General features: G+C 34.6%; 1 protein-coding gene across 1 annotated transcript in view; it reads right to left on the bottom strand.

Moving 5' to 3' along the window:
* Nucleotides 1-7342: 7342 nt before the first annotated feature.
* LOC127192808 (1,4-alpha-glucan-branching enzyme) overlaps nt 7343-24240 on the bottom strand; it is a 115476-nt gene continuing 98578 nt past the window's right edge. Inside the window, exons 4-7 of the mRNA XM_051150134.1 lie at nt 14406-14531; nt 13432-13567; nt 10744-10834; nt 7343-7585 (exon numbers count right to left, since the gene is read on the bottom strand). Of these exons, the coding sequence (XP_051006091.1) occupies nt 7372-7585; nt 10744-10834; nt 13432-13567; nt 14406-14531 (567 nt within the window). The 3' untranslated portion in view covers nt 7343-7371. The remainder of the gene's footprint in view (nt 7586-10743; nt 10835-13431; nt 13568-14405; nt 14532-24240) is intronic.

Raw genomic sequence — 24240 nt, 5'->3', positions numbered from 1 at the left:
TCTAACAAGGGTTGAAACATAAAGTCATGACCAGAAATAACTCAAGAATGGCCACTGAGATGGCTAGGGGATTGGTGGGGAAGGGAGTGGGTCTGAGAGGTACTTGTGAAGAACCCTACTGACCTAAGTCTGGTCCCCTGGATGTATATGATAAAAGGACAGAACTGTCCTCAGACTTCTACAGGTACCATGGCATGTGTGTACACATGTTCACATGGGGGTGTCCATAAAAGATAAGGAATAAAATTAAACGTAACAACAAACAAATGAATGAAATAGAAATCCTAAAGTCCAGGGATGCATGCATAGGGATATTTTAACCTTACAAAATGTATCTAGGAAAGTCAGAATTTAGAGGAAAAAATATTTCTGGTCACTAACCAAAATTAATGGAGGGGAAAGCCCTTAAAATGAACAATTTCGTATTATTTATGAACCTTTTCAAATTTATGAGAAACCTATATTTTCTGAAAGTAAGCGGCTCGGTACAACACGGTTTATTTATCTGCGCTGAACACTAAGGAAATCATTCAGCTAGAAAACCATGAAATATCTCTTTAGAGCTTCAAAAGTCCAATCCAGACTCTAGAAAATAGACATGCTTAAACAAGCTGTTCTGTTACACGCAGATAAAAACAGAAAAAAATTGATTTTTTTCTTTTTACTTTTTACCTGCTTGGTTTTTTTTTAAAAAAAAAAAGTCATAAAACCTAGATATCATTATTATTATTATAGACTCCACCAAATTCCCTGACTTAAATGGATAATCGCTTGAATACAGACCTTAAGACCATTTTTACAAGCATGTGCCTTGTCTTAAGCTGGAAGATGCTTTTAGGACAGTGGACAGCATTTTAATTTTAAGATACTGTCCTACTTTAGACCAAGTTTCAATTTGGGAAGGAAATGTTATAGGTGAGTAAGACCTAAATACTCAGGATGTTCCCATGATACCCTTGTGCACCTAAATTGTAGGCATGTGGGGAATAAATCAGACAGAAAATACCAGGAACAAAGTTTATAGAGAGGCAGTAAAGCCTCACCCCTGTGATGGCTCCACATCAATAGAAACCTTTCTGCTAGGCTGCATAATCTCATAAAGCCTGTGAGAGAAGTCATACTTTGACTATTCAAACTCAATTCCAGACAGGTTAGACTGATACAGAAACTTTCTTAATCTTTTCTACAAAAGAGAATTAGTCTGTCTGAGTTTTGAAGTGAACTTGACTGTCTTTGAAATAGTAACTTTCACTGTTTTCCTTAATCAACTCAAATAAGGTTCTGACTTCAACAAGGACTAAATATTAAAAGAAAGGAGAAGACCACCCTATATGTGAATTTTTTAAAGGTTGTAAGCACATTTTTATGGTATAGCAAATAGTCTCAAAAGCTATTAATAACAGTCCTAAAATAAGTTTAACATTTTTAATGGAAAATAGACTATGAGTTATTGTTTTATATGTTTGACTAAGTCTCTTCTGGGTAGTTAACTGTTTGATAAAACTACATTCAAAGCTGCCTTATAATGAATCATCATTATCATTATGATTAGCAACTGGGACAGACTTTGTCTGTCTAAATTATGCTGTATCATATCAATTAAAAATATTAAATGTCATGGTTTACCCCAAGAAATTAAAAACAAATATTTTAGGATTTGGTGGCAAATTCTAAATATCTTGAAATTTCAAACTGTGAAATGCATGTGTTATGGCAGATGCTGCATAACCCTGTCAAGTAGTCGAATGAGCAAATGACTGGATTGACCAGAAATGGCCTAACTTTTTAAAATGGACATCTTTGCAGTTATTCCTTATTTTATCTCTAAGAAGTTTTGGTGTGTGCTCTATCACCCAGCTCCTTAGCATACTTCTCACACAGCATTAACTTTGTGCCCTTCAGTATTGTATTAACCACATTAGAAACAAGTTAGTATTTTTATCTTCCCAGAGGCCTAAAAACAAGTCTTTGATGACCAGAATAGCGAAAGATTCTTTGGAGATGGGATGAGAAAAAGGATACTAAAGCAAGATTGCTGTTACCTGAAATGGGATCTCCTCCTGTCACCTCCACCTCTTTAACCAACCCACTTCTGGACGTGTAGTGATGTATATTGGACTAGTACATTGTGGCTAAAGGCTCCAAGTGCATAGCAAGAGGTTATCAGGCTCTTGTGTTGTGGTTAGTTTTTTTTCTTGTTTACCTTCTTATGGTCAAATAGCCCTGTTTCCTGCTCAACCTATAAGCTCTTGTTTTTCATGTCTTCACAATAAACTGACTGAGTTACTGGAACCCATATGTCCTACACTGCATTCCCTTTAATAATTAGGGTTTCTATTGTTCTGCAGAGACAACATAACCACGGCAGCTCTCACAAAAGAATGTATTTAACTGGAGATGACGTATAGTTCAGAAGTTTAGTCCACTGCCACCATGGTAGGAAGCATGGCAGCATTCAGGCAGACAAGGTGCTGAAGAGCTAGCTGTGAGTTCGACAGACAGCAGGAAGTCAGAGACACACACCTGGACTGGTTCGAGCATTTGAATGCTCAAAGCCCACCACCAGTGACACATTTCCTAAAACTAGGCCCCAGCTACTCCAACAAGAATACACCTCCTTATAGTGCCACTCCCTATGGGACTACGAGGCCATTTTCATTCAGACTACCACACTGACATTCTCAATTAAATTCTTTCTAACTTCACATAGAAAACAACAAATACATAGGGAACATTATTTTAAAATAAATTAGACATTACCTTTTAGAGATATTATCACATTAACACACAATTGCAATACTTGTCTTTGGCATGTTAAATAGCTTACTAAACAAAATACAGAACTAAATAGGAGGAGGGGGCTGAAGACAATTTGTATTAGCATGAAAACTCTCTTAAAAATTAAAAGCTACATTCACCATTAGTCAACATCTTCAAAACTAGCTCTCGGGGTTTTTGTTGTTGTTTTGGTTTGGATTTTGTTTTCCTTTTGTTATGTAGGTTTACATTTCCATTTTCCCTTTTAGGCAAGAGATTCCGCCAGCCAGTCACAATGTGCATCATTTATATCTTTACTCAATGATACGCTCATTTGGAAAATTCAAAAAGTTTGGCAAAGACAACTCATGTATGTGTATAAATATTTTTTAATTAAATTGAATTTTTCTTGTAATAACACAAAATATGAATATGTGGTTTTTATTTCTTATGTTTTTTTACTGATAAAAGAACTATCATTAAAAACAACTATTTCAAAACTATTTTGCAGTTCTATTTTGAAGACAATAATGGAGTGATTTATTCTTTCCTTCCTTGAGATTATAATTACACCTTTCTCCCTTCCGTATTTTCCCTAAAGCACCTCCCATATCTCCCTCCTGTTCTCAGATTCATTAGGAGCTTCCTAATCAAATACATCTTACATCATGTCCTAATATGCATGCCTTTCTAAGTGTGCCATGAAATATCAAATAGTTACTTGAGGATTTAAATTTACTCTGCCCTTCTCACTACAAACTGATGACTCCTCATCTGCAAATTCAAAATATAAACATACTTCCTCGCTTGAAATTTTTGAGGTGTCAATATGTTATCTTATGTGGAAAACTTGACACCTGATTTTAACCCATAATCTGCAGTTAAAACGAAAACCTCTTATACATCATATAGAAAATATAAAATCCTACAGGAAATACAAAGTTTGTATTTAAACTCTGGTTCCATATCAAATATATCTCATAAAGTATTTGCAGATATTTTTAATTTTTAAATGTAAAATAAAAAACCCTAATGCCCTAAATTTTATAGAGGAAGCATATTCATATTGCCCAGGAAAAAACAGTTTACTTAATGATAAAACACAAACTATGGATTCACCAGTAATTTAAACATAATTTTAAGCAATTTCATCCATGTGCTGGATGCTTAGTTTTTAAACATATTGCTAATTATTGCTGTATCACATGACCACTAAGTAACATATCGATGTATAATAACCACTTAAGACTTATTAAGATCTGATTTAGTAATGATCTTACAGTACATGTACAGATATGCTAAAATTGTGTCTAAAATACATGCACTTATATTTATGTGGGCTTATGTTAGAAAAGCAAGATTGGTTTGATATTCAAATGTAATCAATGTAACTCATCATATTAATAGAAAGAAAAACCATATGTTATATTATGATTGACCAACTATGAAGATTAAAATCTACTTTGAGCAAAGGCCCTCTTGAGTTTCTTCCACACCAAACTTGTAGAAACAGATTAACTTGGTTAACAAGACCCCCAAATGTTTCACTGACTAAACTAAGGAGTATTTTATTATACATAATTATGATTGTAAAAGGAGAAAATTAATTTTCCTTTGCCTCTTTTCAAGGATGCCCAATAATGCAAGACTAAGACTGGAATATCTTGAGTACTTGTCACACCATGATCCCATAATGACAGAATGTGGTTATAGTGATTTCACATCAAAATGATAACTTAAGAGGGAAATCATCATGAGCTTGACTGTGACACTCACTTTAAGAGTCAGATGTTATCTTTGGAAGGGATATTTAACAAGAAAGGCAATCTTTCAACAATTTGGTAATGGTCGTTAGGGCACAGTAGATATTTAACTTCAACAAAGTTTACCTTGTTTTATCCACTGAAGTTATATAAGTCCAGAGGACTGTGCAAGCACAAGGAGAAGTTGAAGCCTCCATGTTAAAACCAATATTTTTCATTCTTGGAACTTATGGGTGACTGGTTTATGAAAAAGCTGTCTGTACCAACTGAAAAAGGGACAATCCTTTCCCTGATATGAACTGTCATTTGTAATTTAGCAGAGTTGAAAGGCAGACACGCAGAGTAGATAGAAAATTAAAACATGGGCAGCTCCTGATTGGAAATTTATTCATGGCAGGTAATAGTACAGGCAGGATCTCTAGCATTACTCAGAGATCTAATTCTGATAAGGTAGATGATGGCACTTGAATCAGAGATTATAAATGGTGACAGGCTGTGACATATAGATAAGATGAAAATGAGCAACATCACTCCACAGAAGTGATTCAATATAGATGAATTTCTTGAGGAGTCATATAATTATTTTTAAAAACATTTTAAAGATTTTCAAGAAGAGGTCTACACTTTAATTGAACCATGCACCACTGCTATATCTATTTGTCAATAGATTATCACATTAACCAACTGGTCAAAGGAAAAGAGTAGAAAATAAATTATATTTAAAATATGTAATGGAAATTGTCATTTCTGATTTCATCTGAATGAGGCACCACCTTAAAATTGTAGACAGACTAGTTACCATATGAAGAGAGCAAATGTGAAGCATTGAGTTTTTATACAGCTATATGTATGAGAAGGATATGTACTTATAGCCTTAAAAAAGCAAGTTATTCATATTTATAAGGAATGCTTTTTATTTTGGATTTGTATGCCATTTTGCATTTTCTAATATAGAACACCATTATTACTTTGCCTTTTTCAGATATAATTTTCTAAACTGCAGAAACATGGTAGAGATAAACAGTTTTCCACATGGGCAGGTATGTTAATTACCTCTTTTGAATTTGTGAAGTAGTCTATTAATTGTTATCAAATCTTGTTATATGTGGAGATTATGTAACACAGGTTCAACAACCCCTAGTGTTTTCCCGCTGAATGAGGGGACCACCTCCCTCATCCCTTGAATCTGACTGACCAATCATTCACAGCATAAGTGACCCTTTACTAACTACCAGAGCCATAGTATGTGAAACACTATGCAGAACAATCTGTCTCTTAGGAATAAGCACTAGTAGAACAGGGCACGAACTTCAAAGGGAAAGCCCAAGGCCAATCCTCACTGTCATGACTGATGCCTAGCACCAACTCTCAGTTATGGGAGAATACCATTCTGAAAGTTAATGTTGCACTTATAATAAGGACATTGGAGCTCATACAACAAAAAAAGTGTGCTCAAATTAGAATCGGAGTAAACCCTTGGTATCTTACATCATTACATTTCAGGATAGTTAATCAAACTATAAAAAATAAAACAAACCAGCAAAGTAGACATTTACTTGTGAATGTTAAATTTATAAAAATGGCTTTAGAGACTGATAAACTATATAAGCCACAATTAATAATAGAAGGCAGGAAATGTTTATGTAGCAGTTTCCTCTCTAATGTTAAACCCTTCCATATTGGAGAGAAACTTCTTAAAATATATAGGATGAGATGGGAAAATGAAACAATGGGATAATTTTGGACAGCATGGTTACAAGGAGGTGAAACTATAGGATGTTCAAAGGGGAAGGGAAATGCTCTATCGTGCAGAAAAGCTCTTTAAGTCAGAAAGTAAACAACTCAAAATATCTTAAGGAAGTCCCAGAAACTGACAAGATTCAAAAGGTCCCTTCCTTCCCCAAGAATATATAAGCTGAGAATCATTGTCAGACAAGCTGGGCTGCTTATACAGGGCTTAAAACAAAACATTTGAAAGAACAGGGACCAGTCAAACCACCTAGAGAAACAAAGACCATGTGAGCTGCCAGGAAGAGATGCTCTCCAACATTGAGAACATTTTAGCTGGTTAAATTTAAATAGCATAATATGACAAAAATAGAAAACACAATGCTTTGCATTAATATTCATTATGTACCATAGTAGAAATATAATGAATACATGATGTCATTCATTTTGAAAGTAGTAAAGATTCTGGTACCTAATATTCAGCTTCTCTATGTATATGATATTCCACAATGTGAAATCCTTTAAATTTGGATACAATAAGTTGAAAATTCCATACCCAGTCTTATGATATGGGTTAAGGACAAAATGCATGCAAATATTCTGTAAGTAACTAGAACCTTTATCAGCTAAAATAGTCTTGTAGATAGATAGATAGATAGATAGATAGATAGATAGATAGATAGATAGATAGATAGAAAAATAGACAGCTGATAGATGGCAGGCTAGCAAATTTTCTCATCTTTTAAAATTGTAAAACTTAGGTTATTTATTCTGAAATAGGATTTGTATAAAATAATCTCATTTGTGTTTAGTAAATGATCTGCAAACAGAACTACTGAGCTACTGCTGACATAAGAAGACATAAAATATGAGTTTTAAGTGACCTACTTAAAGCAATGAGTATTTCTTTAAATGACTCACATTAAAACTTTTAAGTGTTACTATCACCAAAATATTTTAGGATACATATTTATAAACTTGAAATTTAACATAATATGCCATAAATCAATGGACTGTACAACAATTAAAATACTTTACATAATATCTAACAATCGAACTAAAAGCATTATTAAAAATACTTGAAATTAATAGAAAACAACAACAAATGCCATGTTATATGCACTTACCTGGAATAGATAAATAATCTACTATCCCAAAGATCATGGGTCCCTCTGGGTCCAGAATGAAAATAACAAGAATCAGTCCCATCAAACATGTTTAGCCCATCCTCTGAATTTTTTGAGGCATGGCTATGTACCACATCTAAGAGGACTATGATGCCCATTGAATGTGCTGTGTCAACAAGTTCTTTCAGCTCTTCAGGAGTTCCATAACGACTAAAGGGAAAGGCCAGAGGAAATCATTACACAACATTGAAAGCAAACAACAACTATACAACAATGACTATGCTCAGCATAGTATTAAATATTTTAAACAGACAAATGCAGTATGATTGTAGTTATATACACTAGAAGGTGTTACTTATTACAAAGAAAATTAAAGGCATTAAATAAAAATATTAATTAACGAAAGCTATTAAATGGAACTGATATGCTAAATAAAATTTGCATTTGAGATAGACAAAATAATTAAAGTCTATGTTTTTATCCTCAGGGCTTCTAACTTCTATAAACAAGCCAAGCCAATGGTCACTGATGCTTTCCAGCTGCTCGTCCCTCTGACTGCATACAACTGAGCTGATGATAAAGGGCCTTTAGAATCCTTCTTTCATCAAAGTACTCAAAGATTTCCATTCTGCATTTGTTCCTAAACCAGAATATACCCAGAATTAGAGGGCCAAGAGAATAACAGGATATGTTTGACCAACCGTTCACACATGCAGAAAAGATGGGTATCTTATACAATGTCTCCTGGTCTACCAATAGTAGAAACAAAAGTCTCTTCCTGCAAGGCTTTCTATCACTTCAGGGAAATCTTCATGTTACTATCTTTCATGGGTCAACTTTACCCTCTAGACACATAAATGACCATGATCTCTCTTCCCATCAGCTGACATGCTCCTTCATAGAAGAAACTGTGTATATGTGCCTTTTCATGACATAGTACAGTGCTTAGCAAATAGCTATTCTGCTAATGAGCAGCTCTACTAGGCAATTTAGAGCAGCCACTAAGAAGGTAAAACAAATCATGTTACCTTCTAGAAAAATACTGTGATTCTAAGGTCATGAGAAGGTCATTTCTCCTGCATCACTCTATCCCTTCCTCTCAATGTAATAGCCACACTGAGTTGGTTCTACTCACTGAACAACATGCCCAATAACTATGCAGCCCTACGTTTCATTAACATATTTCTTTCATTTTTTTTCTTTGTTCATCAAATGTGTATTAAGATATCTACTATCAGCCATAGAATTCTCCACATTCTGGAGACTGCACATTGAACATTTTTGATATCACTGTTTTATAATGTACATGAAGAAGAGGAGACAGAAACATGAACAACATATGAAGAATAATGTAGCAAATAATTTTCCCAAGGTAAAATGAGAAAAAAATATCTCAAAACAGTCATCAGTGAATGGTGTTTATTGCTGATACTGAGCAAAAAAGGAGTGAGGAAAAGTCATAAAAATATCTACAAGGGAACTATCCAGAGAGTGAGTATAGGTACAGGAGCAAACAGGCTGGAGTGAGCTAAAAGCATATGAAGACTAAGGGAGATATGAAATAAAATTGAAGAGACAGAGAGAGAAAAAATGTTTAATAAACGCTGTCACATGACGAATGGACATCTGTGGCTTTCTAAAAGAGATATTAAATCACTGGGAGAGAATATGAGCAGAAGATTCATATAACTTAACATTCATCTTTAAATGCTTTATTTAGGCTATAGTGCAGAAAACAGATATTAGAATCAAGACAAACTTAATGAAGGAGAAAGAATTGAAATGACCAATAAAGAATTACTGAAACGAGCCAGGTAAAAGACTGGCAATGTGGACCGGAGTAGGAGCACTAGGGCAGGTGAGCAGCCAGATTTAGGATCTGGCAGATGGTTAAGTTTCATAACATGTAGGATACGAAAACGGACAGAAACAGAGTAAGTATAATGCCAAAATTCTTGCTTAGACAATTAGAAAATGAAAATGTCACTTATTGAATTAGAAATATGATGGGGAAGGAGGGTAGAGGACATGCTGAGGAATTTAATCTGTAACATTTATTAAAAATACGGTGTGCTGAAGAACACAACGTATATGAACTAGAAACGTCAACTTAGGAGTTTGGGTAGAAAGTGTATTAAAGCCAAAGGAATGTATAAACACTGGACAGACTGGAACTAGAGCATTTCCTACTGATCAGAAAGATGAAAGTCAAAGAGCAGAAGGAACAAAAGAAAATAAACAAATAGCGAGGTGAGAGATGCCACAGCAGGATATCGTGTTCAGGAATTAAAAAGAAAAATAAAAACCTTGGAAGGAGGTGAAAGAAAGTGGCCGTGTCAAATGATTCTGACAGTTCAAGTAAAAGAAAAGTCACTTTATTTCAGGTGTAAAGGTCATCAGTAGCTTTAACAAACACAAGTTTTAGTCGAGAATAGACAGCTTATTGGATGAATTCAGAAAATAACAGGCATAAAGTACTTAGAGATGTATATATTGGTAGGTTACACAAAAAAAGTACAGGGAGATGTAAGGAAATTGGTTAGTGTCCATTTCTACACTATTATATTCTTTTTTTTTTTTTAAGACAGAGTTTCTCTGTGTAACCTGACTGTCCTGAACTTACTTTGTAGACCAGACTGGCCTGGAACTCACAGAGATACACCTGTCCCTGCCTCCCAAGTGCTGGGAATACTGGCGTGTGCCACCACGCCCTGCTCTATTTTATTCTTAAACCCACTCTAACCTTTCTCAGCTATGTTATTGTTTGTTCCATTTCAAATATCATATCAGATTTAAATGTGGGGTATTATAATAGCAATTGTTTAACTGTTGGTAACAATGGAAAACATTATATGTATGGGTACTAAATTAATGTCTATTTCCCAAACTGTAAACTACATGTGGCAGAATTAAGGTTGGGTTTGTGATAATCAAAGGCACATGGGACCATTTTGTGTAGTCTTTCTTCCCACAGATCTGTATTCTAGTAGGTTTAAGAGGGAAAGGAGCAGTCTAGCTGTGAATTGTGCATCCTACCTACAGGCCTACCTTACACCAATCTCTTCCTACAGAAATGTGTGAGCTCTTTAGCACTGGCCTGCACAGGACAGCTTCTGACAAAGTATGTGCCTCCAAAGAAGATGGAGGCATTCATCAGTTGACCTCATTGCATGAAACCTGACATTAAATCTAGGCCAAACAAGGCTACATTGACCTGAAGAAAGTGAATAACCTCAGACAAAGAAAACGTTCAGCTTCCATTAACCATTAACCATAAATGAGGCTACAAAAGAAAACTAGGTTAAATGTTAAAATTCAACTTGATTATACTGTTTGAAATACACATGCAGATGAAATATTCATTTTACCTTGAAGCTGCGAAAAAACTAGTGATTTGGTATCCAAAACTGGCATAGTAAGCATGTTCCATGATTGCCATCAACTGAATGCAGTTGTATCCTATATACACAAAACCCAAAGAAAATCAAACTACATGTAAAAAACAATAACAATTGCATGTTCTGAAGACATAACTTTAACAAAGAGTCTGGAAGCTGGACTCATCATGCAGTTCTATTACTTCGCCACAATTTACTTGTCTGACCTTCTAACACAATTTGGACATTTGTTTCTTAGAGCCACACTCTTCCTAGTTATTTGAAATGTCTTCATTTTAATACCGACAAATGATATGCAAATGTACACATAATTTTGCTTTAGAATATTAAACATGGAAATCTGCATATGCTAAACTTCAGTTTTACTTGTAATATCCATACTGAAGATTATGAGGTTCAATAAAAGTAACTGATTGCATGATATATGCTTTTTGCTTCGCCTCTTTTCATTATGATTCAGACATCTTACCATATGGTTTAATAAATATTAGCAGATTCATTTTTTTTCTACAAAATAGCTCTTTTGAAGCCAGGAGTAATGTCCCTATGGGATTATTCAACAGCAAAAAATGTGTGTTTCATGCGCACGCACAATCACTCGCCAAACCCACAGCTTTTCTTTCACTATCTGAATACGTTTTTCTCTAGTGGTAAACAAAGTCACTCAAAGGTAGCAATTCAAATATTCATAATAGTGGTGTAATTATCCACAAGTACATAACAGAAAAAGACAAAACCTCCTGATTTTATAAAGAAAATAGAGAAATAGAAAAGCTTTATAAAACTCAGTTTTTTTTTCTTCCAAGTACAATTCAATAATTTTTCACATATGATCCGGTTGCTCAGAAATTACATTTCTGCAAAACACACACTACATATTCTTATTTTCCTAATGTCCAATTCATAGAAGCCTCACATTTTTTTATTTTTTATTTTTTATTAATTTATTCTTGTTACATCTCAATGATTATCCCATCCCTTATATCCTCCCATTCTTCCCTCCCTCCCATTTTCCCCTTACTCCCCTCCCCTATGACTGTGACTGAGGAGGACCTTTTCCCCCTGTATATGCTCATAGGGTATCAAGTCTCTTCTTGGTAACGTGCTATCCTTCCTCTGAGTGCCACCAGGTCTCCCCCTCCAGGGGACGTGGTCAAATATGAGGCACCAGAGTACGTGAGAAAGTCATATCCCACTCTGCACTCAACTGTAGAGAATGTTCTGCCCATTGGCTAGATCTGGGTAGGGGCTTAAGGTTTTTTAAGGAGCACATAAAAGCAGATTGACTAACAAGGCATCTAAAAATATAACTGAACTTATGCGAAAAGCAGGTCCAAATTAATTTCCTTCTCTTTGGTTGCTGTGTTGCAGTTTCTACTGACTGTATTTTAGTACATCATGGATTCCCTAACAGTTACAAATATAAATTTAGGATTAGGAATTTACATAGTTGAAGCATTTCTCCCCTGTCTCAACATCTGGCACATTGCTAAAAGAGGGAAAGGATTTTACTCATAGCCCTGACAGAAACTTGGTTCTTGAAACTTGCTCAAATGATAGACATCAATTATCATATACGTTAGAATAAACTCAGAGTTTTCTGTTCATTCTCTATTACTTAACAGGTATTATTCTCATAGAGCAGCAGCTCACATTCCATGTGTATTTGAGTAGCACTAATCATGCCTCCCTTTGTGTGATTTCTATGTGTGGTGCTAGGCAACTCAAACAAGGTTGCCGAGGAGAACCTGGCGCTGCTAATGCTGTACACATGTGGAAAGGAAAGAACTTCTTCAATGAGTCATTATAACATGATTCCTATCCACTAATGCTCCCGGTAAATTTAATTAATTTTGGTTCTAGAATTGTAGTTCAAAATCACAGATAATTAGGACCTATACATAAATGAAAAGTTTAACCCTGACTTGAATTTAAATCTTTCCTTTAGCTAAAAACTAAACTCCCTGGCAGAAGTGAGATGATTAAATGTACTTTTTCTTCCCATCTAACTATTGCAGCAGGTACCAAATATGCCCCAGAATTTTTTTTTATGAACAGCATTATCTATAAAAAGAAAAATAATAGATAGAATGTCTACTGAAGCAAGTAGTCAGCCAAATGCCATTCATTCTCCTGCTTTTCGGAAGACGGTCTATGTCACGGTAGTCAGATACTTGGACATCTCAATGTGTTTCAAATGTGGCCCAGAATTGTTTGTGAAAAAAGCCATCCAGCTATTAACACTATATAATAACTGACCCAAAGTGAGTTCCAGAAACCTTACAGATAAATACTTTTTTCTCTGTAAAATACTAAAATGGACAGGCTATAATCAATGACCACGTCAAATGATAAAGGTTATCTTCTGTAGGAAAGTAATTACACTTGCATATTTATCTACAATTTGGAAGCCATCGGTTCACATTACTTTAAATTGAAATTGGAATAATATCTTGAATGCTTATGCTCTATCTTATTCCATTTCTCTTTTCTGTGCTATCACTATTACAGAGCAATTGGAAAGGCCTAAAATAAAATGCATTTCTATTACATATTTAATCTCTTAACACAAAAAAGAGACACTTGTAATTAGCTTTTTTAATGAGAGAACAGTCTCATTAAAATTTTATCTGAATAAAAATCACAATTATTACTTACCAAGGTCTTTGATTCTTGGTAGTACATTGCTTGTAAAATGTTTATAAGAAGCTATTTTTCCTTCAGGAGAAGAAATTCCCACATGAGATTCATAAATTCTTAGACTTCGTGGTTTCTTAGGTCTGGAATGCTTGAACTACAGAATATGAAATTCCACATGGAATTAAACCAAGAATTCAGTTGCAACACTAACTAATCAAGCATGGGAAGGGAAAAAGTGAGTGATCTCAGAGAAACATCCATGACTAGTCTCCCACAGCAAATGCAATGGCTGCATGCACTACTTCTTAATCATCTCCAGGATGGTATTAACAAGCCCATTTTATCAAAATAATGTAATGGTTCATATAGCATTGCTGGCTGCAGAGATATTTTTTCTTTTTTAGCTTAAGCCTTAAAAATAAGCATAGAGTTTTGATAGGCACATAAAATGTAATTACTTAATACAAGCCATTCATTAGCAAAATTGAGTCATACAAAAGCCTAGAAAATTAGTTCTAATATATATGTATTATCTAATATATAATTAATCTAATATATATATATACACACAAATGTATATGAGCTATGAAAAAAGTTCCCATAATATATTTATTAGATAGTCTACCATCACACTTCCCTTTACATAACTATACTAATCCATTTATACATCTCTAGTAGTAAGAAATATTACATTATTTAAATCTTTGTAAGTTGGAAATTGTAACTCAAATATTCCTTCTTGTTACATACATAGAAATTTACTGGCTTTCACTAATTTCAAAATAGGAAATGAGAAAAAATTACTTCAATGTTTCATTGGCTAGATATGACAGACTTTGATAAAATATTATTATGTAGGAACACTAGCATGCAAAACACTAAGCAAGGAGAAGAAGAAAAAAATTGAGCATTGTTATAGAAGCTATGAAAGTAAAACTTAATTTCCTTAGAAATACTGAAATAAACAAATATTTAAAATCTGCCATTCTCACTTTATATGGGTCTTCTGGATCCCAGTGTATCCAATCATAATTCACATTGTTGTTTTCACGCACCACATGCTTTGCCCACGGTGAGATGCGGTACAGTATCTCACCACTCTTACTAGTAATAACTACCTAAAAAGAAAAAGAGACAGGACTGGCTTAAAGTATGTCCACAGCTCTAAAGAAGCAAACAGTAGTTCATAAGCATGGTTCCATATAGGGAAGCAGAATGCACTAAGAATTTAGGCGCACTCCCAGGTGTGTGTCCACAAAAACATATTTAAATACTTTGTTCATCTGGTATTACTATGTGATTCTTAAAGTTATTTATAAATTGCATATCATATGATCATCTTCTAATTTCCATTATTGCAAAGCAACTATTAGAGTAATTAATTAAACACATCATACATATTAAAAAGACAGAATTATTTTGATATTTCTATCAGTAAGTCAATCACCCACAGGAAAGATTCCTCTTCCTCAGGATTGGGAAAAAAGAGTTATATACAGTCATCACTTCCTTTATTCCTTTGTAGGAATAAGTTATAACATTTTCATATGCTGAATGAGTAAAATGGTTTAACATTCGACATGTACATACATATAAACACAATTTAAAAGTCATTAAATGGAAATAAAATACTATAACCAGGGAATGGTATTACTCTAATGCAGTGGTTCTTTTTTTCCCCCTTTTTTTTATTATTAATTTATTCAAATTACATCTCAGTTGTTAGCCCACCCCTTCTATCCTCCCATTCCTCCCCTCTCCCGCTCCCCCCCTATTCCCCTCCCCTATGTCTGTGAGTGAGGGGGACCTCCTCCCCCTGTATATGCTCATAGGGTATCGAGTCTCTTCTTGGTGACCTATTATCCTTCCTCTGAGTGCCACCAGGAGTCCCCATCCAAGGGACGTGGTCAAATATGGGGCACCAGAGTTTGTGTGAAAGTCAGATCTCCTTCTCCACTCAACGGTGGAGAATGCAGTGGTTCTTAACCTCCTAATGCTGCGACCCTTTAATACAGTTTCTGATGTTGTGGTGGCCGCCAATCATAAAATAATTTCTTTGCTATTCCATAATTGTAATTTTGTTACTGTTATGAACTATAATGAAGAATATCTGATATGCACAGTTATCTGATATGCCACCCCGTGGAAGGATCCTTTGACCCTGACCCACAGGTTGAGAGGCACTGTTTACACACCTCTAGCTTTCGTGAACAGAACAAAGCATCATTTTGGATTATGGTTTTGCTGACTTTCCTATACACTAGGATATCATTAAAAGCCACTTAGTTAAAAGTGCCAGAATAAACAGACACACTATAAGGATCCATGCTCCCACACTTTGTTCAGTTACAGAAAGAATGTGATGCCCTACTGCTGATGTGGACACCATTTCTTAAGGTCGAGTCATCTCAGTGAAAACCATAAAGCGGACAGACTTACTGAATGCTATATAAAAAAAAAAAAATTGGCTATTTCCAAACTCGCCCACCCACTACAATGATACAACAGCACTCAGTAAGTTCTAGTCGGTTGGGCCTACAGTTTCATTTGTGTGTGGCTTAAAAATGAAGAACCATTGAAAACATGGTACTCAACTTCTTTAGGGCTCTGAGTAATCAGTCGCCTGTCTTCAACCTGGGAATCCCGAACTGTCTGCCAGAATCCATGAAGTGGTAACAGGAAACATCACAAGGTTGTCTTTAAGATATAATCAAAGGCCACACCTACACAGATTGTTTGTTCATTCAATGAATGTATCACTTTCTCATATTTTCTTCTTCTTTCATAGAAAGGTCAAGATGATATATAGAGCAAAGCTTTCCACCAAACGGAAAACTTATGTGATTGTTACATAATAACTTTCTAATGACTTCCTTGTGTCTACCAGTCTAGCAAAACTTGTCTGGTTAAACACTTCACTCTCAGTGTGTCTTCCCAATGTCTTTATTCTCAGAAACCAATTAAGAGTCCAGGACAGCCAAGGCTACACAGAGAAACCCTGTCTCAAAAAACAAAAAACAAAACAAAAGTACTATGATAAACATATCCAAGTGAAAGCCTAAGAAAGGAAGAAAACATCTTTTTGTATGTAATTTTCTTTACAACTGTTTGGGGGGAAGTATTGAACTTCCTGAATATTTCCAAGGTTCCAATAACTTCTGATTCCATTTAGCAAGGTTCAGGTGATAGTATCCTTGCATATTGTAATAAGTTGATCTTTTAGCATTTACTAATGAATGGGGACAAAATTTTCACTTGATAATTTCATACAGAAGAAGTTATTCACAGCTATTGAGTACAAAAGTCCCTTAAGAATGATTTATCAGAGTAACAGAGCTCCAAAAAACAATAATTTCAAGGCAATTAATTATGTAACTTGGTCCAGGAAAACAATCTCAGTGTGTCTATATAAATGATGTCCTTGTCTAGTAATCATTTACTGATTATATTAATAAAACTTGAAAAACATCTAAATGTTAAAAACAGGAAAAGTATGAATCAGTACAGTAATAGGTATTACATCATAATAGCATTTATATGGCAAATAATTTGTGAAATTATAATTTTATAATATTGCTATAAGTGTTAATTATTTTAGAATAGCTTTTCATTTAATAAACCAAACCATGTTACTTATATATAGCATAAGGGACATTATCATAATAAAGGAGTCAATAAAAGAAACCTCTAGATGTAAGTATTGACTTCAATGAACTGTGTGAACTCAAATTTTATTTCGAAAATATTATCTGGAATTCAGCTATACAATACAAAAAATGTAGAAAATGGCCACTATCTTAAAAAATTAAATAATTAATTAATTAATCAGTGCTCCTTCATGTATGGGATAGCTTTTGAAATCTTTCTTTCAAACACATGAATTCCCATGTACTGGAAAATTATTGAAATAAGGATTCTCTTCAGGTGGCCAGCAGTTCTGCATAAAAACAGGGACATGGCTAGTTATAACAAGCCACTTGTTAGCATTTTCTAGAAGATGGTGCTGAAAGAGACTCCAGTTTCATGACTGAACATATAGCACAGAGGGAAAAATGCAGATATAAAATAATATTCGATTTGCCCATATTAAACCACCAAAGTCTCGTATTAAAAGAAGAAAGTAATTTACCAAAGGGGGGAAGTCTGTTGGGAGTAAAACAAAACGATATTATGAAAGAAACTATTTCTAAGTGTTCCTTCCTGTATTCCAACTTTTCTGATTAAGTGATGTTATCATACATGTACACTTAAACATAATATAAATTTAATAATAAACATAATATAAATGTATATATATATATATAATGCCTACACTGTAGTGACTTAGTTTTGGCCTATAAAGTACCCAGTAGCATAAAAATATTCGAATTCATATTGAGTACATCCAAGCCTGTGTGCAGTGTCTGTTATCAGCATTTATCATGCATATGACTACATATCTGAATGGCCAATACTCTAAATGTCACATATCTGTTTGTTTCTGTCTCCACTCTTTCTCTTTCTGCCTCTCTGTCTCTCTGTGTCTGTGTCTCTGTGTCTCTGTCTCTGTCTCTGTCTCTGTCTCTGTCTCTCTCTCTCTCTGTCTCTCTCTCTCTCTCTCTCTCTCTCTCTCTCTCTCTCTCTCTCTCTCTCTCTCTCTCACACACACACACACACACACACACACACATAAATTCACGTTAAAATATTTTTTAATTAGTATTGTTTTGGGTTGGTGGTGGCGGTGGCGGATTTGGTTTGGTTTTTTGTTTTTGTTTGGATTGTACATCACCAACTCCAGCACAAGGAAAAATATTTACTGAAGAAAATACATTATTTTCTCTTTTATTTTGTTTTTTGAGACAAGGTCTATAACCTTAATTTTACAATTCTGCCTGTCTCCAGGCTGTTGAAATTCCAAGTTTGTAACACCACATCATCACATTCTGGATTTTCTAACTAAAAGGATGAGAGCCGGGCGTGGTGGCGCACGCCTTTAATCCCAGCACTCAGGAGGCAGAGGCTGGCGGATCACTGTGAGTTCTTAGGCCAGCCTGGTCTACAAAGTGAGTCTAGGACAGCCAAGGCTACACAGAGAAACCTTGTCTCAAAAAAAAAAAAAAAAAAAAAAAAAAAAAAAGGATGAAAATTAGAAATATTTTCTAATATTTGAATGTGTTTGATTATGAACTTTAACTTTGCATTTCTGTTAGTGAGGAAGGTGTATAAAGATAGCCACAATGTTTCCAAGATTCTCGTGATGAATAAACAGTCTTCTCTTCTTTACTCCATATGGAATCACTAAGACATCATATCTGGACAGCTCTGTGTGTCCACTTCAAGGAAGATCTAACTGCGGAGGGCAGACCCTACCCCAGAGCTAGTGGCATTTTCCAGTGGTCACCAAGAACTAAGGAGGCCACAGAAAAGGCAGAGAGGCTGACTTGCCTGCCTTCACTTTTTGCTGATGAACATGCCTATGTGTTGTTGCTGTGGCTGCTACTACTAGCAGAGTCTTCCACTTTTAGCAAAGGACTAGATAGCAGTGTCTTCACCAGCAATCTTTCACACCTTCAGCACTACACTGGGACTGTAGAGCAAGCCAGCTTCATGGACTGAGCAGCTACTGGGCTCTCAAACTCAAAAGCATGCACATATCCATTATTGTTTTATTCAGCTCTTATTATGTAAGCCATCCCATAAAACCCTTTATGTATTTATTATTCTATTGTTTCTCTTCATCCAGAACATCTTGACTAATGCAATAATGAATAATCTAGGGCTCTGATATATAAATGATGACTTCATGAATAAATTTTTATAAACTTGAGTTGTATTCAGTCTATAAATGATATTACCACTACTAGTATACTGAACCCTTTTGAGTACTAAATAAGCATAGCTATTTTTTAAAACCTCATTTTTCAATAGTTTTATATTGATTCCAAGGCTCCTATGTTTTAGAGACCTCCATCTTTGTTTCATAATCTCAGTCAAATAAACTTATGTAAACCATGTGCATATAAAAAAAAATCCTCCGTGTCCCGTCTGACTATAATGAGAGATAAGGCTGAGAAGTGGACAAGAGATCAAATGGTTAGACTAAGCCCCTGTGTCTTGTGTTACACAGCAGTAAGTGCTACGCAGAGGGAAGAAGGAGAGAAGATAGCATGGCTAGTACCTTAGCTACGAAACCAATAACTTCTTGGTAGAGACACTTATCTTATTATTTTATAATTATTATACAGCTCATATTATTTAAGCCTTATTTAATATATACAAAAGAATAAAAGAAAATAAAAAGAAACATACTATGGCAAGTTAGTTTTCTTTATTCAATGAAAAAGAAAGAACAAAGCCTTGCCCAAGTTGAGTCCATAAGAATTTTTGTACAAATAGTGAAAAGCCTCCTCTAAGCAAATTAAACTGATTAGAACAGAACTGTTTCAAAGATTAACCACATTGGCCACAAAACAAATCTGTAATCACTATCAAACCAAAAAAGTATATACCAAACTTTAAGGTAAAAAAACACACCACATTGGACAAGAATGGACCTTTTTTTTTTTTTTTTTTTTTTTTTTTTTTAGGCAAAATATTCAATTATTTGCTATAGGCTTAAGACCAATTATATAATTACAGACATAAACACTCATCTCTGTAATATGGCAGACAGAAATGGCAGAATACTGACAAAGGGAAATGAGTGGATAGCAGTTTCTAAAAGCAAGTCCTTATTTAGAATGATTTAAAGACAGGTGTTTCTTTACTATAAAGAGAATTACTGTCCCCCAAGGCTTACACTCAGTTCCCCAACATTTTAACCCAGATAATAAGTATTAGGACTGCATTTTCCCTATCACTGCTTTTCTACTGAGACAAATATTTAAGAAATAAAGAAGCAACTAAGCAGAACTGATAAAGTGCTTGCTTCATTTCAAGTATATTACCCGAACAAAAACCTTATAAAGGGAGGCTACTACAGAAAGAGAAAATCCAATGGATGATTTGTGACTTAAGAAGCAGGTGTTGAAAATGATACCCCTGAGCGAGTGAGGTTAACTTCACCTAAGCCAAAAGAAAATGAACAATGCTGAGCTGTTGTAATCGGGGAGGGATTGATTAGGTTTCTTAGGCTAGAACACAATGAATTACCTATGATATAAAAAACAAAGGATTTAAATGTCTAAGATAGGGAAGGATCAATATAGTAATAAAAGAAAAAAAGCCGTGAAAAGAGGTGGGGGGGGGGATCAGTAAGTTTTCATTATTGAAAAAGTGAGTTTCAAAGAGGTTCATCCATGTGCAGTGAAGGCTGGAATTCTGTTAAGTAAACAACGCTGTAATCTGGTATGATGGCAATACAAGATCTAAGGCGTACATTCCGAAGAAATGGGAGAGAGGATGCAGTACCACGCGTGAGCTGAAGTTTTTTGAAAATGTTTTATTAAGTATCATTATAAAAGTCTATTTGGTGATAAATTAAATCAACTGAAGAATGAATATGATTCTTAAGTAATCACTCGAAGTGCTATTCCATTGAAATAAAATTCAAGTGCAAAGGAGGTGGGTGGGGAGAGAAATGATTCAACATAGAAAAAAAAAAAGTGTAGAGAAACCACAAAGGCCATCTAGAATTCTAAGATTTACACGCTAAGAAAACATTTAAATAAATATTTAATGTACAAGGAGATAGATTCTTTAAGAGTTATTAATGATTATTAGAGAATTAGCTAATGGTGGGAATGCTGAATTCTGAGCATTCATATAATCTCTTACAAATAGAGTCTCAAAATATTGATTTTGCCACTATAACTATTTCTCTTATCTTCAATAGAAAAGTCCATATTTTTGTCAGGTACAAGTGGTAATTGGAGAGTGAGAACTGTACATAGTTTTATATAAACAAGGACAGAAATGATTATAGACATAAAATGAGAACGGAAAGAAATATTTCATGTAGTAAGGACCATGACTATATGGTCTAAGATATAACTTGAGAACAATTGATGACCTCTTGTCAATTGACTTTTGTATACATTTTCTTGTCGTTATAAAATATAGTCAAGAACAGAAGCAGTCCTCTAATAATGGACTCAGGCACAGGTGGCTGTAACAATGAAGACAAGAAGAAGCAGTAATCAATACCAGGATCATCACAATACAGTTAGTTATTTGAAACTGTTCTCTTCCAGGCACGTTCAAATTACTAATCATAAATCCCCCCCAACTCGCTAAAATAGGCAGCAAAGACACAAAACAGTAAAATTAATATTGTCTTTCAAAAAATGTTTCTATAACTTTTCCTTTTCATATTTAGAATAAAGTGATTCACATGGGAGAAATTTAATATTGTCATTATATTTAAATGGGTTCAAATGAACAAGGGGAATTAGCAAAAAGAAAAAGAGAAAGAGAGGAGAGAGAGAGGGAAGGAGGAATGAAGATATACCTTTAAATTTAAAGAGGTTAAACAATAATTTTGACATTTACAATACACTTAGATGTGGTGTTCAATAAAGCTTCAACTTAAGTATATAAAATATATTAAATATATAAATGGTGAAAATGTGGAACAAAATGTATTTTTCACAAGCAAAGGTTGACATCCTATACATATACTTTTATTTATTATTAGTTGAGGGCATACTTGATAAAAATTCAAAGTATTTTATTAAGCATTAACAAAAATAATAACCAACTAAGTAATCACAAAATATAACTTCTTCCCCCTTTTTTCTGACAAAATGTTAAAAGATCAACTACTGCATAAAACCAACGTGAAAAAAGTGATGATGGGACTAGAGAGATGGTTCGCTAGTTAAAATTTTAGCAGCTCTTCCAGAGGACCTGAGTTTGGTTCCCAGTACTAATGAAGTCATCCAGCTCCAGGGGATCCTAACCCTCTTCTGGCCTCCATGGGCACCAGCACTCATGTGAGCACACCCACACACAGAAACACACACACACATACACTTCATTAAAAAATAAATCACTGTAAAAGAAAGGAAAAAATAGATGCCTATGTAACTTAGAGCAAAAAAAAAAAAAAGACTAAAGCATTAGCTACTTTCATTTTTAACAACTGTATATTTCTAAGGCACAACAGGAGAAAGCGTTCAGTTGCTCAGACTGAAAATCACATTTAGTTTATTATTAACACAGTGATAGGTGAAAGAATAAAATGTCCTGAAATAAATGTAAGATATTTGGAATACACAGATACAAGGACAAAAACGCCTAGTCATACACTGAAAGTATTTCTTTAAAAATGCAGTTAGGAAACAGATTTATATAGAGCACCTAAATGTCTAGACATCTGTGAATTACTTCTTTAAGAACTGAAAAAAAGAAAGAAAGAAAGAAAGGAAAGGAATTCTTTTTGATTTTTATTTCTCTATACTATCTTATACATCCAATTGTAGCCGTAAGTGGAGTCCCTGCCTACCAAGGATAATTTAGACGCATGGACCGCTTTTGACTGTGGAGTTTGGGCCTCACTACAAGGAAACATTAGACATTTAGACATGTCCCCTAAAGTACTTTTCTTCCTGGATATGCAGTCAGAAAACACATGAACAGCACTTTAAGTTCTCACAGTCTATGCCCCATTTCTCATCCCCATCACTGACCTCCCTGCCGCCCTTCATCAGGGTTCTAGGATCTATAGACTTCAGCCATCTGAGGGAAGCCACATACTAGTAAGAAAAAGGAAAACTGGTCTTAGCATTCTACAAATGAAATGAACAGTTTTTGGGTTTTGAAAAGAATAAATTGTAAAGGAGGAAAGAAAACTAACCCCAGAGCTTTAAGGAATATATTTCCTAATACCCTGAAAATAATATACTGTATTTTTCTCTAAGTTTTTCATTGATTGTTTCTTTGTATTTTAAGTTTGTTTCATGTATCTTAATAGTAATTTGCTGTTTTTCTATTTTGATAAGTAAACAAAATCTACCAATGTAAGTATCTAAAACAATAAAAATATTCTCCATATTAACTTCAAATTAATCTCATATAAATGGCTAAAACTCTCTGTGCTGGTTCAGAAATATACATTTGGTATTTGTAATATACATCATTTATTTAGCAGAGTGTTTCCCAGCATGTGCACATGAACTCACAAGTGCCCATGGGACCTCTTGAAGTTTGAGTTTCTGGCGCTCTACCGATCTCTAATTTAGCTGGCTTCAGAGCACGTCAGCATCTCTATGCCATACGGCACAGAAGTCAAAACAGCTGCCACTTTCAAAATAAATTATGACCATTACTGACAGTGAATGATTTCCTTTTGGTGTTAGCATTCAATTAATTCAGAATTTCTATTTCAAAGTTTTAGCAAATAATGCCTCTTTACCAAGCAATCTTCCACTGTCTCTGAAGAGGCAATATTGTAGCTGAGAGAATACAAAATTTGGAGCCCTTTTTTTCCCATTTCCTGGAATGGAGGCCTAGTACCAGGACCTAGGGAAAACCCAGAAGAAGGGCATGAACAAATTAAGTACATCATGCTGACCTCATTTAGTTTATCCAAGAAACCATGAATGGTCCTTAATCCGACACAAGGCCCCATCCTTAGGTGGGAAACAGAAGAAAGCTACTAGTCTGTGAAAATGGAGTAGCTCTCAAATCTATAGTTTCTATACACACTTTCCTACATGTGACCATCCGCACATTCACAGTCAGTTGTCTTGCTAAAAATAATGACAAAAATATGATTGCTATGAGGGAATCTCTTTCTACCCATATGACTTCAAAGCTCAAGTTTAAAAATGCATGTATATTCTATGAGCAGATTGTCAACGATTATTGTGTAAACAGTAAGACAGATGTTGAAAATAAACACAA

The sequence above is a fragment of the Acomys russatus genome, chromosome 8 (assembly GCF_903995435.1).
Source record: "Acomys russatus chromosome 8, mAcoRus1.1, whole genome shotgun sequence".
NCBI lineage: Eukaryota > Metazoa > Chordata > Mammalia > Rodentia > Muridae > Acomys > Acomys russatus.
Note: the sequence above shows the minus strand (reverse complement) of the source record. Positions and strands in the feature narration are given on the sequence as shown.